Below are 20,165 nucleotides of genomic sequence, written 5' to 3' on the forward strand. Positions count from 1 at the left end.
TTAAATTTCTTGCAGCAGGCCTTTTGAAAACACTGACTTATTTCATATCTTTCTCTGATGATGAAGTTGAAATAGTTGCCTATGATTGTGCAGCATGGTGAACCCCAATGTAGACAAAAAGTGAGGCTGCCAAAAGTGAGACACCTATACACAAAAATTGTAAACAATTTTACAACACCAAGTTATAGTCCAACGATTTTATTTTTAATCCCACAAGCTTTCGGGGGCTTTCCCCTTCCTCAGGCGGTGTGGAAGTGACAATTTCGAATCCTTCGCATTTTAAGATCACATAACAAAGCCTGGTGATTACTGCCCGTTGCCAAGGCAATCACAGTGAGCAGACAGAAAGGTGTCATCTAAAAGGCCACTGAATATACAAGCCCCCAAAAAAAAAGAAAAAAAAAAGGAAAAAAAAAGAAAAAAAAAGAGAGAGAGACAGAACGAAGACAGTCAATGACCCGTTATATTAAAAACAGATAACATTTGTTCGCTGGTGGGGTTACGTGTAGTGTGACATGAACCCAAGATCCCGGTTGAGGCCGTCCTCATGGGTGCGGAACTTGGCTATTAATTTCTGCTCGACGATTTTGCGTTGTCGTGTGTCTCGAAGGCCGCCTTGGAGTATGTTTACCCGAAGGTCGGTGGCTGAAAGCCCCCGAAAGCTTGTGGGATTAAAAATAAAATCGTTGGACTATAACTTGGTGTTGTAAAATTGTTTACAATTGTTAACCCCAGTCCATCACCGGCATCGCCACATCATATACACAAAAAGGTAGTGAGATCCCTTGTTATAAATTTTAGGTCTGCAGTCAATAGTCTTTGGGGTACTGCAGTGCTGGGTTCCCATGGCCAGCGGTCAGAAGTGAGCCTGTATTGCCCAATATCTTAATTGTATGATAGCCTCACCCAGGGGTGCAACGATAGGAGTCCCTTGCGATCTGACCTGGATATTGTATCTTTACATATGCCCTCATGCCCGCTTCTCTGATCCTTCAAAAGTGGACTGAACAACACTTTAATTAGATGAGGCCTGATATGAATCGTTAAGATGCTTTATTTTACAGACAGCAAGTGAACATACAGAGTAGCAGTCAAAGTGAGTCCCACTTCCTTCAGTCACTTCTCTCCTCAAAAACATGAGAAAAAAATAATAGATGATACGCCCTGTCCCTTTTGTGGGCTGACTTACTTGTTTGTTTCATTATCTTTCATTCCAACTATTTCTAACTGCAAATACTGACCTCCTGCATCTTAGCTTCGATTCCAGGCCCCAGGCTTGCACCTCGCAGTTTCTTGTTGAAGACCTGACTAACTGCCCAAGTGTTTTTTTTTCTCCTGCACTCTCTGAGTATTCACTGAAAGTCAAAGGCAAGACTCGTGGCTCCTTCTCCATTCAGGGATTTGCCAGTAGGTCTGTCATCCTTTCGGATGTTTCTCCCTCTCTCTCTCTGTCTTGTGTTCTGGCCGTTTGTAAGTTCGGTGGTCCTGTAGGTAACACCTCTCTGTCTGAACACTTTGATTGCCTTGACAACGGGCAGTTGGAAAGATTATCTGTAATCACCAGGTATTGTTCGCTGACTATAAATGCGAAACGTTCAAGGAATCCCACACTCACCTGACGAAGGAGATAATCTCCGAAAGCTTGTGATTTTCAAATAAAATTGTTGGACTATAACCTGGTGTTGTAAGATTCTTTACATTTGTCAACCAAATCAACGACCCCCTCTCTGTAAAGAGTATATTTTCAGCAGACGCCTCATGCTGGGCTCACATGAATAGAATTATCATCACATTAATAGTTGCGGTTGTTTCATTAGGTAACAAGATGATGAATTGGCTAATGTCTCTGGTAGTTGTAGATGGATAATTGGCTCATTAAGACATCAAAGCCTCCTCTGTCTCAGTGCTGTAGCCTGAGGACTTTCTTAAAAAAAACTGTGTGAATTCCCTTTGTTTTAAAACACAACCCTTAAACATAACTCATTCCATAATCCTCTCCATGAAAATATCAAAAATCCTGAAACATGACACCCTATACATGCAAAAGCGAGATCATCATGAACACAAGAAGTGATACTCCTATATACAAAGAAGTCACCTCCTCATACACACAAAAAGTGAGACTGCCAGATTTTTTAAAAGTGCAACTCCCCCCATGCACAACAAAAGCAAAGTCCTTCATACAGCAAAAAAGAAAGCCTGCTTAATGCACAACAAGTGTGAGCACCCAAATCAAAAGCAAAATACTGTGGATGCTGTAAATCTGAAATAAAGACAGAAAATACTGGAAAAGCTCAGCAAGTGAGGCAGCATCTGTGGAGAAAGAAACAGAGTTAACGTTTCAGGTCGATGACCTTTCATCAGAACCCATCTTGCTTTCCCCCTTATCCGCCCCTCTTCTTTCTCTCTCATCCTTCCCCCTGTTACCTACCATTTCCCCTCACCCTCAGTTACTCTGTTATCCTCTTCTCTTTCCCCATACTCCCCTTTTACCTGCTTATCCTATCCAGCTCCTTTCCCCCACATTCAACCCTTCTTTCTCCTTCATCATCCTCCCTCCTTACCCCCATCCTCCCCTTTCTTTTCCTCATCATCCTCCCTCCTGTTCCCTTATTCTCTCCCTCTCCTTCCCTCTGCACCCCCATCCCTCCCCACCCCCAAAAGCCTGAAAATTTGGAAGTTTCAGCTCTTGAAAATTCCCAGACTTGGAGCTGTTGGTAAAGGCTATTCCCCCATTCAGAGAGCAGCCCTTTCCAATCCACTGGTCAAAGGAATTTAAAGAGCTGAAGTCCTAAGCTGCTGAAACTAGCTTTGGGCTTGGAAACAGCAGGAGCTCTGTGGGCTGCGTTTGGCCTGTGGGCCCTTCAACACCTTACGGGAGAGAGGGGAGAAAGTGTGATACCTACTCCCAATGCTGTCCTTACCTTCATTCTTCCCAGAGGCACTTTCCAGCAAGGGTAACTGCATTACAACTAGGAATGGTAGTTTTCTCTTCCCTTTTCCTTCCCCAGCATTGAGGCCAATTGTAGAACCCTGTTATGACCATCCTGGGTGAAATTAGCTAACTCAGGACTGACTGGAGATAAAACAGACTTTCCTGAACTATAGTACCTCTGTGCACATTTGCTGCTTGAGACATCGGGGAAGTTGCAATTCTGCCCCTTCATGAAGAAACTGGGCTTCTGTATTTAGAAAGTTACACAATATCTGAAATGGAAAAGACAAACAAATTGACACAAATGCATTGAATAAAGTCCTTGAGCCAGCAGAAAATATGAGCTGTACCACTTCAAATCAGCTGATCTGTGTGCCAGTGGTCTTGTATTGCCCCTCACAGCTTTTTCCAAACTTCAATCTGTAAAAATTAACCTCTTAATAGCAGGGTGAGGGGTGAAGATTTGCACAGTGCGCTATGTGTAATTAGCTCATAAATCCATTCTTTATAAATGGTTTTCTGATTCATCCTTTGATTTGTTATTAGCAGATGGACCAGAAGGGTCAGCTTCCTGGGTACTGGGAACAGGAAGCCACATAAAAGAGTGCTGCAGACCTTATGAAGGGAGATTGCTATGGCAGTCAGTGCAACCTTCGCCACCCCAAGAACATGCTACGCAATGCTGGAATAGGTTTAATGACCCCACAAGGTTGGCCAAGGTAAGTGAAGGCACTGTTGCCCACGCACAGCTTGTAACATGGATATAGGAATGACCATCCCACGAACTTTCATACTCTCTTAGTGTCATTACTGGGTAATGGGAAACCTCTCGTATTAACAGGGAACCTCTGCCATCAATACTGCACCTTGCTAACTCCATACCACTGTCTGAACACATGACGGGGTAGTGTTACTTTAGAAGGAGAGGGGGGCAGCACCCGCAAGCATTATCGTGATGGTATGGATGCAGATACCTGAGTGAAAAGAAGTGTGAGTGGCAATCAGATTCCTCCTGCACCGTAGTCTCTCTTTGTAAGGGAAATGGTGGTGCATAACCACGCCAAAGAACTGCAACTGGAGGAGGAACACTAATCCCGAAAGCTTTGAGTGTGCATAAGGAGCAAGCTTTGTAGGTAGACAAACAGGAGAGAGATGGAGAAGTAGGAGGCAAGGTGGCAAGATCAGGATGGTAAAGACAGGGCAAGGGAGAGCACAGGTTGTTTCCGGTTCTTGTGGATCGTCAAAGGGAAGCAATGGCATGCACTCAACTGCTATTTCTGCACGTCAGGTAAATGTTTACACAGCTAAACAAGTTTTTTGTGTTTTTGAAATCCAGGGGGATGTCTTGGAGGAAAAGGTCAGCCACTCAGAGGAACAATAGGGCTCATCAAGATCCATAAGTTTTGCCTCGCCTTACCCAACTCCGCCATGACATCTTCCCTGCCCCATCACCAACCCAGATCCACTTGGCAAGTTAATAGGGGCAATTTTAACTACCCAGGACGGGCGAGGGGGGAGGGGGGAGGAGGGTGGGGGGTTAAAAATTTTAAAAATGGGAAACCCAACCCCAACCCGTCTCCAACTTCTGGTTTTAATGGAGGCTGATTGGGGGGGTGGGCAACTAACCTGCTTTCCGGAGGTGGGCCTAGCATTTAAACATTTTAATGAGGCTGCATGCCTCACATTTTAGCTCTCTTTCAGATTTAACACTGGCTGGCCGAGTTTCCCAGGGCTCGGGGAACCCAGCAGCTGAAGGGAGGGGAGAACGGCTGGATGGAACAGGTAAGTGCCTCTCCAGTACTGCTTGTGTGTCAAGAGGAACAGGAGTGCTGCCCCCTGGCCCTTCAAGCTTACCTGCTTTCATCCCCCGGATTGCCCCCCCACAATGTCCAATCCGTGATTTCTGACTCACCTTTCCCCCGCCCCCCCAACCCGATGTCCGACCCGTGATCCCTCCCTCTGTCCCTCCCTCCGTTCCCCGGCTGCAGCCCTAGTGCCGCAGGCCTGCCCGTTCGAAAGCCAGCCAGCCTGGTTGTGGCCAGGAAATGGATTCAAAAATTTAAGTCAGATCCTGCTGTATTTCTGGGTTTCCCAGCTGCTAAACCTCCCCTGCTGCACCGCTTCCTCCCAGACTTCTCGGGGCCAATGATTCAGAAGGCTTTCTCATTGGGTGCGGCACTGAACACTACTGAGTATGAAGTCCTGGGAGTGGACGAGGGGGAAGGGTGCAAATGACCACCTTTGGGCGAGGCACCTAGGCACCCAGCTCTCAGAGGCCAAATCTCCAAAGGACCAGTGATACATAGAAACATAGAAAATAGGAGCAGGAGTAGGCCATTCGGCCCTTCGAGCCTGCTCCGCCATTCAATATGATCATGGCTGATCCTCTATCTCAATATCATATTCCCATTCTCTCCCCAAACCCCTTGATGCCTTTTGTGTTGAGAAATTTATCTAGCTCCTTCTTAAATATATTCAGTGACTTGGCCTCCACAGCCTTCTATAGTAGAGAATTCCACAGGTTCACCACCCTCTGAGTGAAGAAATTTCTCCTCATCTCAGTCCTAAATGTCCTACCCTGTATCCTGAGACTGTGACCCCTTGTTCTGGACTCCTTAGCCAGGGGAAACATCCTCCCTGCATCCGGTCTGTCTAGCCCTGTCAGAATTTTATACATTTCAATGAGATCCCCTCTCATTCTTCTAAACTCAAGTGAATATAGGCCGAGTTGACCCAATCTCTCCTCATTCAACAGTCCTACCATCCCAGGAATCAGTCTGGTGAACCTTCGCTGCACTCCCTCTATGGCAAGTATATCCTTTCTTAGGTAAGGAGACCAAAACTGCACACAATACTCCAAGTTTGGTCTCACCAAGGCCCTGTATAACTGCAGGAAGACATCCTTGCTCCTGTACTCAAATACCATTTGCCTTCCTAACTGCTTGCTGCACCTGCATGTTTGCTTTCAGTGACTGGTGTATAAGGACACCCAGGTCCCTTTGTACATCAACATTTCCCAATCTATCACCATTTAAATAATATGCTGCCTTTCTGTTTTTCCTTCCGAAGTGGATAACTTCACATTTATCCACATTATACAGCATCTGCCATGTATTTGCCCACTCACTCAACTTGTCTAAATCGCCTTGAAGCCTCTTTGCATCCTGCTCACATCTCACGATCCCACCTAGTTTTGTGTCGTCAGCAAACTTGGAAATATTACATTTGGTTCCCTCATCCAAATCATCGATATATATTGTGAATAGCTGGGGCCCAAGCACTGATCCCTGCGGTACCCCACTAGTCACCACCTCCACCCCGAAAAACGCCCATTTATTCCTACTCTCTGTTTCCTGACTGTCAACCAATTTTCAATCCATGCCAGTATATTACCACCAATCTCATGTGCTTTAATTTGGCACAATAACCTCTTATGTGGGACTTTATCAAGGGCCTTCTGAAAATCCAAATAAACCACATCCACTGGCTCTCCCTTATCTATTCTATCAGTTACATCCTCAAAAAACTCCAGTCGGTTTGTCAAACATGATTTCCCTTTCATAAATCCATGTTGACTTTGTCTAATCCCGCTGATATTTTCTAATTCTCATTTGCAGGCAGTAGGGTCAGTTTCCATGGATATGGTTGAGATTTGGGATGAATCCACTGAACATATCTGCAACACATTGCAGGATGTTTCTTATAACATGCAGAACACCCTGGACAGAGTGAATGTCTGGGAGATTTCTGCAGCAACAAGGTGACAGGGGCACATTATAAGGACATTGGTGGCTTCGGGAGTCAGCAGTAACCATGCCTTCAGTAGATGTTTTGAGGGTCAGTCTGAACACAACACTGTTACACTGAAACTGCAGCACAGAAACAGGCCATTCGGTCCAACTGGTCTATGCTGGCTTTTAAGCTCCACACGAGCCTCCTCCCTCCCAACTTCATCTAACCCTATCAGGATATCCATCTATTCCTTTCTCCTTCATGTGCTTATCTAGCTTCCCCTTAAATGCATCCACGCTATTCGCCTCAACTGCTCCTTGTGGTAGCAAGTTCCACATTCTTACCACTCTTTGGGTAAAGAAGTTTCTCCTGAATTCCCTATTGGATTTATTAGCGACTACTTTATATTTATGACCTCTAGTTTTAGATTCCCCCACAAGTGGAAACATTTTCTCTACGTCTATCCTATCAAAACCCGATAGTTATCTTGAAGACCTCTATCAAGCCACCCCTCGGCCTTCTCTTTTCTAGAGAAAAGTGTCCCAGCTTGTTCATCCTTTCCTGATAAGGATATCCTCTCAGTTCTGGTATCATCCTTGTGAATCATTTTTTGCACCCTTTCCAATGTTTCTTATATCCTTTCTATAATATGTAGACCAGAACTGTGCATAGTGCTTCCAAGACTTGATTACAGGCCGAATTGTCCCAATGACACCGACTGGGAGCACATCTGAGCTTGTGCCCTGCACCATTGGCGTAAAAGGAACTCGTGTGATAGTAAAAATGCTCCTACTTCTGTAAGGCCCCCTCTAATGCCAACATCTGAGGCCCAGCACTCCTTGAAAATGCAAGAAAATGACAACTGGAGGTGAGTCCTTCAGGAACAGCAGCTTCACTGCGACGAGAATTACCACAGTCCTCGAAGACGCCAGAGAAATATTCCCAGCCACCATTTATCAACATCACATCACTCCAAGGAGAACCTTGTAGGAGATTAGGAGCTAGAGCAAGTAAGGTAGCTGCCAGAAAATAATTGTAGTTCCGGTGTACAAAATTACTTTGGTGAATTTTATTGTACAATGTAAAATTTGTTTGACTACATCCACTTCAGAGTACATTTCTGTGGATGTTTGCAACTTAGTGGAATTGGATGATTATGTGTGAGTGAGTTCTGTATTATGGAGGCAAGGTACTGAAGTTTGTGGGAATGCAGGTCTTTATGAGACAGTTGGGGTGAGGTGCAGGAAGGGGTGAAGAACTTTGTTCAGTTTTACAACTTTTATTTACTGAAAGCACTCAAATAAAAGTTGTATCTCCTTACTTTGGTTGCAGGCTGACCACTCTTACTTTTCCCTCTCCTTCTGATGTGGAGCTGGAAAGCCTTGTCCCTCTTCATCATCATCATTCCCTTCAGCTTTAGGGTGTATTAACCCTTTTTGAACGGTGATATTGTGCAGAACACAGCAAGTAACAATGTTTCTGGAGACTCTTGCTGGACTGTAACTCGGGTTCCACCAAATTTGTCTTAAAATAGGACTTCAAAATGCCAAAATTCTTGCAGTGGGTGCTTCATTACATTTGTTCCCTCTCACTGTCTGCGAACGCCTTACTGGAATCGTAAGCCATGAAGGCAGGGGATAGCACTGATCACCAACCATCCTGATATGTAGTTCAGCCATCGAAGCTGGAATGGTGGATTGTCACATGATAAAAGCACCATGAAACTTCCTGGGTAGTGGGCATTAATATGTATGATAAGGTGATTGGCATCACACACTCGCTGGATTTTTATTGAATTAAACCTTCTCCTATTATTGAAATTGAAGGGGCTTTCAATGCCACACTTGTTCCATCATTTTCTCATTGCGCCTGTGGGGACTATGTCAATCTATAGAATCAGACTGCTTACTCTTTTTGTTTTGCTGGTTCCACGGAGAAGGTAATAGACTGAACAGGGCACGGTGACTTTCTTTATACGATGCTATGCTGTGTTTTTCTAATCTGTTGTAGGAATGTGGGCAACTCTAGCAAGGACGTATTTATTGCCCGTTGCTAGTTGCCCTGAGGGCATTATGAATCAACTACATAATGTGGGACTAGAGTCATATGTAGGCCAGGCTAGGAAGGGATGACATGTTCCCTGGGGTGGGATAATTCAGAGAATGAGGCAAAATCAAGTGTTGAAGCCTACTGCCTCTTCACCACACCAACCTCAATTTCCCTTCCCCTGCCGCTGCTAGGACTGCAACGGGTCCCCCATTCCCTGCCCGCTGCATGCACCCAGGTCCTCCACCCAATTCCCTCCCATCCACCCCAATTATTGCAGGCTTCCCCGGGCCGCCACATGGAAGGTGCCAGTAGGACCAGGGTAGTGGTGGTAGGGGCACTGAGGTCAGGGAATGCTTGGAGAGGCTTAGGAGCAGTCTCCTCTCCCTCCAAATGGGCCCCCACTCATTAAAAGAAAGAAATTGCATTTATACAGCACCTTTCACAACCTCAGGACGTCCCAAAGCACTTTACAGCAAAGGAAGTACTTTTGAAGTGTAGTAACTGTTGTAATGTAGGGAACGTGGCAGCCAATTTGCGCACAGCAAGCTCCCACAGACAGCAACGTGATAAAGACCAGATAATCTCTTTTAGTGATGTTGACTGAGGAATAAATATTGGCCAGGACACTGGGGGTAATTCCCCTGCTCTTCTTCAAAATAGTGCCATGGGATCTTTTAAGTCTACCTGAAAGGGCAGATGCGGTCTCGGTATAATGTCTAATCCGAAAAACGGCACCTCCGGCAGTGCAGCACTCCCTCAGTACTGCACTGGAGCGTCAGCCTAGATTTTTGTGCTCAAGTCTCTGCATCATGTAGGACTTGGTCTCTGCCAAATTCTACAAGGCTACAGCTTTCTTGATCTTTGAGGCTGATCTGTCCATTTAAATGTCCAGCAGCCTGTTCTGGTACTGCAGTGGTGGTACTTTTTCACATCTGCAAACCTTTTTCTAGGTTAGAGGCACTATTTAAATGTAAGTTGTTGTCCTGAGTTGGCAGGCGGCTGACTTAGTGAAGTTATTGCATTTTGGACTTTTGATTAGCTGAAAAAACAATCTGTAAATAGTCAGTCAATCAAGACCTAGTTTTTAGAGCCAAAACTTGCAAATAATTGAGAGGGTTGTCCAAGAGGAGAGATTATGTGGAATAGGCCTATACTCTCTGGAGTTTAGAAGAATGAGAGCTGATCTCATTGAAACATATAAGATTCTGAGGGGTAGATACTGAGAGGTTGTTTCCCCTGGCTGGCGAGTCTATAACTAGGGGGCATAGTCTCAGGATAAGGGGTTGGCCATTTAAGACTGAGATAAGGAGGAATTTCTTCACTCAGAGGGTTGCGAATCTTTGGAATTCTCTACCCCAGAGGGCTGTGGATGCTGAGTTGTTGAATATGTTCAAGACTGAGATCGATAGATTTTTGGTCTCAAGGGGAATCAAGAGATATGGGGATTGGGCGGGAAAGTGGAGTTGAGGCCAAAGATCATCCATGATCTTATTGAATGATGGAGCAGGCTTGAGGGGCCATATGGCCTACTCCTGCTCCTATTTCTTATGTTCTTATCTTACGTTCCTATAATTGAAGGACGTAAAGTGCAACAGGAGGTGGACCCAGACCATTATTTTAAAAGTTGCCTTTACCTCCAAGGCAGACATGGAAATGAGGAAAAGAAAGAATGAAGGTAAAGGGCAATAAGGAGAGCAGGAATATAGCCTTTTCTAAAATTAAACTGATTTTTACCCAGTGCTTTTGATAGTTTTGGGTTAGCAATGATCACATTTCTGACATGAGTAGATTTATTACTGTAATATTAATATTTGTTCAGTATCAGTGAAAAATTGAAAATTTGAAAAACTGATTACTCCTGGGAGACAGCAATTCCCTGGGGCTAATGACAGTCTAAAGGTAAAAACTGTAAAGACTCGTGCAACACTTCCAAGCTAAGACATTGAAGCTCCAATTTTCATCTCTATGACAGAAGTGCTCCTCTGAGCCAAACAAGGAATGCTTAGGCCTTTCCTGCCCCAGAGTCCTCTCCTTCCCAAGCATGAGACCCCTGTGAGATGCCACTGGAAGCCAATCCTGCCACCTACCTTGTGTTGGTGAGCAGCCTCTGCGCCGGGTGATTTTCTGCCACTTTCCTACCTTTTCCCGGTGGGAAGTCAGCTCGTGGCATTCAAATGAGACCTGGGACTTAAAATAGCCCGTTAAAATCGGGGCCCCCAGTATAAGATAAAATACAATAGCTGTAGTGTGTTACACAGCTTGACACCTTTAACATTGAAAACATCCATCACAGAATCACCTACAGGCATAACAGGTATTTTAAATGAGTTTTCAATTAAATGCATGCCCCACTTATCGAATTTACATTTGGGGTGGAGAGTGCTGCAAGGAGCAGTTACGTTAAACGGGTCTTTAAGTTACTTTACGGACTCCCAGGCCACCTGTAACTTTGCGGCCTGGATGAGTCCGTGTTTCACGTCTGTACGGAGTATGAGAGGCTGCAGCCCCTGTTTCACTATTTGAAGGGGCTGCTCCTCAACTTCTGGCTCCACTTCAGTCCCACGCTCCTGATCTTTGGCCACCCAGCGCAGAGGAGGGTGGGCAAGTCAGAGGACCTTATCATGGGTCTGCTCCTGGGCCTGACAAAGGAGGCCATTTACAGGTGCAGGTTGGATCCGGCCCTTGGGGGGTGGTCGATCTGCCTGCCTCTCTTCCGTGGTCTTGCTCGCGCCTGGCTGGCCCTGGAGAAGGAGCATGCAGTGTCTGCCGCGTTAATTGTATCCATGTGATTTATATCATTTAGTGTTAATTGTATTCAGGTGGTGTGTATCAATTGAGGCTCTCTTGTATCCATATATAAGAGAGCTTATCTAGGGTGTGGTGTGTGGAACTCTGTGAATAAAGGCTTGGAAGCAACTGAAGACCAGGCTTTAGGATTCTGTCCTTCACCACGGGGCTACGCAGCTTATAAGCCTTCCACAACCAGTGGACACCTCAGAGACTGGATTGTGTAGTGGATGTCCAAAACCATGTTATTATTTAGTTTGATAAGTTTCCTTTTTCCTTTATGGTTAAGTTTTTTTTATTGAGTTGTACCCCATTAAAAAGGGGGCACTTTTTTTGTTTTTTTAGTTGTTGACACTGGGGCAACCCAGTGTCTCCTTATGGATTATTTTACAAAAGGCATACCAAATTTATTACACTATAAATAGCCAGTAGGATCTTTTACATTGACACAATCGGTTAGGTGTAAGTAAATTGTTACTTCAAGGGATGAATGTTCTGGTTCTGTTTTCTATACTTTAGTTCTGGTGAAGACAATCCAAGCTCCATAGGCTTTTGAGGCTCACATATTCCACATCCCATCCTGAAAAGTATTCTTCAAGACTGAATAAACAAGAGAAGTTCATCTGATTAATCCAAGAAACTGTAAAAATAACTAGCATACTGAAAAGAATAAACCTGTGGACTGTTCTCTTATACATGCATTCTGTTTAGTATTTTCCCCATTTTTGCTTCTGTGAATCATTTTTAATTGTAAGTAAATTCAGCTGTAGTTTAGCCTGTAAAAATTGGTGTAGTGCGGTGATATTTCCTGCTGACCAAATTAACAGGACGTAGAGTGGGCATCCTGCATGTTCTCCAATAAGCAATTTAGCATGGTTATTGTTTGTCTTAGGGGCAGGGAATAACAGCCACAGATTTCAATTGGCAGCAGATGCAGTCTACTTATGAAAATTATCAAGCTGTTTAGATGAGAAAAAGGTGTTGCAAAAAGCTTGAACTTCAACACTTGTTGGCAGCTGAGGTGCAATCAATCACTTGAAGTTCACATAGTCTTTTCAAAAGTTTAAATTAAATCAAACCAACAGAAGTAAATGGCAATACTTCTCCCTAAAATGAGAGTAAGAATCGGAGTTGGCTGGACCAATGGCAGAGAAGAGTATGATTGAATTGTGCAGACTGGTACTGGAAGAGGAAAAGGAATGGCACTGGCACGAAGCTCAAAAGAAGGAATGTCAGTGCCGGAACAAGGCTGAAGAAAATGAGAAACAGCACCAGCATACACTTGAATTGGTAGAGAGGAGCATAATGGCCAGATGAAGAGGGTACTGTGCATTGAGCTGTAGATCAGTTCAACAAGACAACCAATATGGTGGCAATCAGTAATTTGAATGATCAAGTACAACTAGTTACACACAGTAATAAGGCAATAAATACAAATGATGGATATTACCCCAATCCTTTGGAGAACAGGTGACCATGTGTTGAAGCTGTCTGATTCTTTGCTCCTGTTCTACCCTTCCTCCTTAAGGCCGTACTTTATAAACCCCTAACTCCATGCGTTAGCCGCATGACCATGACATCATCCACCCTCAGCCAATCAATGGCACTGTAATCATTTTCACGCATATATCGACATGCTCCATTTCATTTCTCTGTAATCTTTCCAGCAGACACAACTTAAAACAAACGGCAGTAAAACAGTTTAGGATTACAGAGCCCATGATCCAGTCCATCACAGACTTAGTAGACCCAACTTTATTCCAAAACTCAGTGGAAGGCGGGTGGGGAACACAGATGTATTTTTAAAGGTGCTTGAATTGTTAGCAGGTCAGCATAAATAAGACTGAGGAAAATGGACAGAAAAACTGGTACAGTCAATCAGTGGGAAAGCCCTTACTGTACAGACTACAATAGTGTACAATGAAATATGCTGTCCTTAATTGTAATCTCACATCAGAACCGTATAAATGTAAGTTTGAGATGTCGTGAACCGTGTCTACTCATACTTAGAAAGAAGTAGATTTGGAAATCCATGATACGTGGAAACTATGGTTAGAAGAAGAGGCAAAGTTTTTTGAGGATTTAAGTCAATTGATGTTAAAAGTTCAGTTTTCAAAACAGTATCAGATTGTTTATGCATATGGTTGCTAGTAATAAATATAAATGTGAAGTGAGATAGCTGAAAAAGCCAAGCATTAAGCCACCTCACAAGCATCAGGGAACTAGCAGATGAGTGAGCAGATCGACCTTTCACATCAGTGGGTCGGGGAAAGGTTCATTCAACTGGGAGGATTGCCTGCAGCACAGGAGCTAAGCCACAGAAAAGGTCTCAAAAGCCGGACTACAGGGACATGAGGTGTAATAAATTGGGACAGAGAAAGAGCCATTGTTAGTCTAGGTGTGAATCTGGACCACAACGGAAGAGACCTTGGGCATATCGCAAATTGTGTAGCCAATAAAACACAGAACAATTCTCACACCTAGTAATTCTGAAAAATCAGCCCAAATCCAGCTTGAGACATCAAGAGTACTCTGTCAATTAGCACTGGTCAAACAGCAGCAGGAGGGAAAATGGCTCATTTGTGTATTATTATAGGGAGAAGGAAAAGAGTTTGAAAAGTGCAAACTTCAGAATCGACCTTTAACAGAGTTATCATACATATGTCAGCTTTCAGTTGCTAATCACAACTGACGATGGGATAAGTCTTTAAATTGCCCTCCTTGGACTTGATTTTTCTACATTGCCTCTCTGTCAATTATATGACAAATTGAGTTAAAAAGATTACTTCCCATAATTTTGTTCATCAGCATTCATAAGTAAACAACTTGCCTGGACTGCATATGCTCCCCTCATGATACTTGGGAGCCAAGCATTTTGTACATTATAGTAAACTGACTACGAGTCTAAAGGTCCCGATAGGTATAAGCTGCTGGGCAAGGTCTAATAGACTTGCAACTGAGAATTTATGAATAAGCTGCATGAGGATGGGATTTACTTGAATCAACTGCTGGTTTCATTTGTTGGGGGATAATTTTGAATAAGAAGGTTAATAAGATGTTAAGACCTTTCCATTCACCAATCTACATACACAATGTAATGCATAATTGGATTTGCATCTTTTTCAGGACTTTGGAATGGAATTAAAAGGACATAATTTGTATCTAAGGCCAGGACTCAGTATTGGTCATACTAAATGTCAGACTTGGCTCAGTGGTAACACTCTTAACTCTGAGTCAAACGATTGTGGGTTCAGGCCCCACAGACTTAAGCAGAGACTTAAGCACATAATCTAGGCTGACAATCCAGTGCAATACTGAGGGAGCGCTGCACTTTTGGAGGTGCCGTCTTTTGGATGAGACGTTAAACTGAGGCCCCGTCTGCTCTCTCAGGTGGACGCAAAAGATCCCATGGCACGAAAAAGAGCAGGGGAGTTCTCTCCAGTGTCCTTGCCAATATTTATCCCTTAACCAACATCACTAAAACAGATTTTCTGGACATTATCCCATTGCTGTTCGGGGGATCTTGCTGGGTGCAAATTGGCTGCGCTGTTTCCTACATTACAACAGTGACTATAGATAAAAAGAACTTCATTGGCCGGAAAGCGCTTTGGGATGTCCTGAGGTTGTGAAAGGTGCTAATTAAATTGAAGTTCGTAAGTAACTGTCAAGCTTGTGAGAGTGGGAGAATGACGTGAGGCCATTTAACTCATCGAGCCCATGCCTTCCAACAGATCATTTCGAAATTGGCCAGTCATCTCATTTAATGTTGCAAGACAGGTAAAATTTCCAAGGAGATGCAGCTGTGTGAAAATTTTTCTCTCCCTGCAACATTCAAATAATTTAGTGAAAACTCCAGGATATCCGTCTAAGATCACAGCTTCATATTATCCAATCCTAACAGCTACATTCCATTAATGACACTTCTAGAGTTCCAGCTTCACAATAGCCAAAATGTTCTATACATCATTTGTTCATTTATGTCTGCACTTATCATTATAATCTTAAATACCATTCTTAATCAGCATTTGTCTATTTTTTAAAATGGAATTAACTGGCATCGTAATTCAACAAGATTGAAGCCCGAGTGAGTTATTTGATTAAAATGTCAAAGAACTGAACTATTTTTCCAGATTGCAGTGCTTCCAAGTTGCCAATCTATTTATACAACACATTTCTCATAAATTCAAGTCTTGTGTATCTCGCCTAAGTCTCCAGCTATTTTGTGCATTGTGACCTAATCATGCAGATGGTTAAAATCAAAGTTTCACTTGTTTTAATCCTCAGCTGCAGCTTCATCTTCCATTCAGTTTAACCTTTGGTTTGTCACCTGTCTTGGGACATTTAAATGAGGTGATAGGGAATGGGCAAATTCCTGAGATCTATCGGAAGGAACAAGCTGAATGAATCCTGTTGTTCCGCACTTCTCACAACAAATCCAAATGACTAAATGTGAACGAATCAAAAAGTAAAAGGCAATGAGTAATCCCTCAACATTTTTTCTTCAAAATCACTATTCACCAGCCAACAAAACTGACTAATCAAAATGTGCCAATAATTTCTTCACTCTGTTTTTGTCCGCCATCTTGTTTCTTCACTCCAGTGAATGTGGACAGCCAGAAATACCATTTCTAACATAACAAACAAACAAAAAAATTACACAATTCTAAAAAGAATCAGTAAGCTTAATTGTAACATTGGTTATTCAATGTTAGAAATGCCTGTAAGAAGTTTCACCCAGAGAGGTCTGCATTTTTGTCTTTGGTCTCAGGCTTGAGTTGGTAATTTCACCTAGGTCTGGGCCAGCAAATTTCCAGCGGTTATTGCCACGCTGTAGGTGTCAGAGGGATGCATCATGGGAGTTGTAGTTTTCAACCAGTTTCTGTGGACCTTTAATACCCAGCGTGCAACATGGCAATCTACATCACCTAGCAACCAGGTAGAAAAGGACCAGGAAGTTCCAGCTCCTCTGGGTAAAGTGCGTGTGAGTTACATCATTAAAATTGTAGTTTTCACTCTGCTCTTCTGGAACTACAATATCCAGAGGTCACCGCAACAAATCAGGCAGAAATTTTTCAAATAATAAGTGATTAAATCAAAATTCTGAGCTAACAGTGTTGTTCGGAACAACTGTTTATGTACAGCACATAGGGATTGACATTTGTCCAGGACCAGAAGGAGATGCTTATGAGATGCTTTCATGCTGACAGTGTGTCTGGTCAGCTAGGCCAGACCATAATCAATAACCTGCTGCACACGTATTGATTATTGCAGAGTCAACAGTAGGAAAACCTTTTTAGTGTTACACCAACAACAGCTTCAGCAAGAACTATAAATCTACGTGGGAAGTAAGAGAAGAAAAAATGATTTATAATCATAAATAACTGAGAAAATAATAAAGTTTTGAAGAGAGAATAAAAAGGTACTTGCAACTTAACAAATATTGCAAACCCATGATGGGAAGTAGGGCAAAGCATTTTTGTAATGTAAATAGCCAGGAACAAGAGGCTTTTAAGAAGAAAAGAACAAAATTACTTAAACAAGTTTTGTAAATTGGTAAATATTATTACAAATTATATACCTGTGAGTTTTGTACCTATCAGTCAAGAACTTGCACTGATCGAGCCTTTCACAACCTCGGAATGTCCTACAGCAATACACAGCCAATGAAGTACTTTTGAAATGTAGTCATTGTCGTAATGTAGGGAAATATGGCAGCCAGTTTGCCACGTAGCAAGGTTCCACAAACAGCAATCGGATAAATGACCAGATAATCTGTTTTTGGTGTGTTAGTTGAGGGATAAATGTTGACCAGGACATCAGGTCTTGCTCTTCAAATAGTGTTGTGGGATTTTTTACATCCACCTATATTTTTGTGATATATTGTTTAAGTATATGCATTGCAGCAGTGGGGGTGAGCGGGGGCTCGGTTTAATGTCTCATCTGAGAGGCAACACCTCTGACAGCATAGGACTCCCCCCCCAAATACTGCATTAAGTGACAGCTAGAGTATGGGCTCATGTCTCTGGAATGGGGCTTCAATCCACAATCTTTCAATTCAGTGGCAAGAATGCTACCACCGAGCCAAGGCTGACGCCTAATGCCAATAAGGCATGTTATTTATGTGATATATTGTTTTAGTAATTGTATTACAACAATGAGTAAATTGCCTTAGGCTGCAACAGTGCTATCAGAAATTGTACTCTAAGTTCTGCACAACCCCTGAACAATGCTGCAGAAGACTGATTAATTAGCCATGGACTCATACAGCACAGATGGAGTCCATTTGGTCCATCGTGCTTGTGGCAGCTCTTTGAAAGAGCTATCCAATTAGTCCCACTCCACTGCTCTTTCCCCAGAGCCCTGCAATTTTTTCCCCCTTCAAGTATTTATCCAATTCCCTTTTGAAAGTTACTATTGAATCTGCTTCCACCGCCCTTCAGGGAGTGCATTCCAGATCGTAACAACTTACTGCATAAAAAACATTCTCATCTCTCCACTGGTTCTTTGGCCAGTTACCTGAAATCTGTGTCCTCTGGTTATTGATTCTCCTGCCAGTAGAAACAATTCCTCCCGATTTACTCTATCAAAACCCCTCATAATTGTGAACACCTTTATTGCGATCAATAAACCGAATGTGTGCACGAGCAACAGGATCTGCTCCAATATTCACTGCATCAACAGCCTGCTGTTTCCATCTGACCGCAGCACAAACCCCGGTGATAAATGACAGTGCAACCTTGAGACGGAGAAACGCATGAAAGAAAACAGATGAGAATGAATAATTAAATAACAGGTGAGCGCAACAACAAACCCAAAGACTGGAGGCCACACATTGAAACCGCGATAAAAGCTCCACGTGAGCAAAACCAGCAGCGACTGAGTGGGGCGGGGCGTCGTGCTGGCGTCACGGCGGTGCGCGGTGACGCGAGGTGCGGATGTTATATAGCGCCCTGTCCGGGGTGTGTATGTGGAGGAGGGAGAGCCGTAGTGGAGCTGAGTAGCTCATAGTCTAACTCATCAGACAGTCAAGATGGCAAGCCGGGTGAGTCCGGCACTGAGGGAGGGAAGTGGTGGTTGCGGGTGTGAGTCTGGGGGGTGGGTTTGATGCAGGTCTGTGTCTGTGTCTGTGTCTGTCTGTCTGCCTCTCTCTCTGTCTGTGTGAAGTGGGCCTGGCCCGGGCCGGTTACAATGTAACAATGTCTCCGAATGTGGATACACGGAGCGCAACACAGAGAGGCAACACCGCGTTCTAGAACGGCCCGGGGTTCTGACAGCGGCTGCTGCCTTCTTTCCCTTACACCCCCTCCACCCAGCCCTATTACTGTCTCTGCCCCCCTCCCCGGAGGGCAGGTGAAGGGAGGGGATGGACCGGGGTTGAGGTGTCCACCGATTCCCTCTGGCCACTACAGTCACACCACACACACACACGGGTAGAATTGCTGCAGAATGCTCGCTGCGTTTGACAGCCGCTCGGAAGTGGGACATAGAAATAAACTAAAATTAAAAAAAAAATACGAAATGCTGCAGAAGCTCAGCAAGTGAGGCAGCATCTGTGGCGAAAGAAACCCAGAGTTAACGTTTCAGGCCGAAGACCTTTCGTCAGAACTCCACAGAAATAAACTACTATGCATGATGCTATCAGGGGTTTTTATGTTGCATTGTATTTGTTTAATGTTACTGCAAGGCGTCTGAGTCAAAACGATTGTGGGGGTGGGTTGCTGTTGATGGATTTAATCTGTTTAACGTGGAGCAAGATCAAAGTTATATTTAGAGTTCAGGTTTTTTTTTAAAAAAACAGCTTTCTAATGTTCTGATAAGACGAAAGGGTTTACATCCCAAATGGTATTGAGGTGCTTTCAAGGATGAGCCAAGAATGGTAATTTTTGTTGGAGGGGAGTTTTTCTTGTGTGGTGAACAGATGATGTTTGTCACCTTATTGAAATAAATAGTTTTTCTTCCAATGGACCAGTGTAAAGTATAAGCTGCAGCTGATTCTGGGTTCTTGTAACACAAGTGGATACATTCTGAAATTAATAGCATACTTATGCAATATGAATGTCTATGGGGCTCTTGCTTATTGTCATTTTGGATACTAATTCACACTGAGAAACCATTTTGTACCCCTGTGCAATATTTTTGTCTCATTCACTCTTGCTTTTTCACTCATTGGCATTAAACATTTCTCTTTTGATTTGTGTGTAAATGCTGTTTGTAAGAAAATGTGATCTTGCCCATGTTTTCAAATCACAACCCATATGGAATTTGGAAGAGATAAAAGGAAAATGCTGGAAGCAGAATAAGCTAGAAATACATAGCTGATCCATCAGCATCTGAAAGGAGGGGGGAGGTGAATGGTTTGAGGGCAGACTCCTTGTCTCCATGGCATCTCACCATGGTAGTTTGAAAAATCTGGAAATATATTTTTTTAAAAGTGCTGGCATCAGTATAAGTGACCATGAAACTGTTTGTTTGTTGTAAAAACCCAACTGGTTCACTAATGTCCTTTTAGGGAAGGAAACCTGCTGCCTTGACCCAGTCTGGCCAATTGCAGTCCACTGCAATGTGGTTGACTCTTGGCTGCCTTCTGAAGTAGCCTGGCTGCCTTTTTAGGACAGCTAAGGATGGGCAATAAATACTGACCTTGCCAGGGATGGTCCATGTA

The 20,165-nt window shown here is 43.5% G+C and overlaps 1 protein-coding gene across 2 annotated transcripts in view; it reads left to right on the plus strand.

Moving 5' to 3' along the window:
* The first annotated feature begins 18,446 nt into the window (after nucleotides 1–18,446).
* LOC137300014 (vesicle-fusing ATPase) overlaps nucleotides 18,447–20,165 on the plus strand; it is a 218,961-nt gene continuing 217,242 nt past the window's right edge. For both annotated transcript variants that reach the window (XM_067969099.1, XM_067969100.1), the window contains exon 1: nucleotides 18,447–18,545. In XM_067969099.1, the coding sequence (XP_067825200.1) occupies nucleotides 18,534–18,545 (12 nt within the window). In that variant the 5' untranslated portion in view covers nucleotides 18,447–18,533. The remainder of the gene's footprint in view (nucleotides 18,546–20,165) is intronic.

The sequence above is a fragment of the Heptranchias perlo genome, chromosome 30 (genome assembly GCF_035084215.1).
Source record: "Heptranchias perlo isolate sHepPer1 chromosome 30, sHepPer1.hap1, whole genome shotgun sequence".
Taxonomy (NCBI): domain Eukaryota; kingdom Metazoa; phylum Chordata; class Chondrichthyes; order Hexanchiformes; family Hexanchidae; genus Heptranchias; species Heptranchias perlo.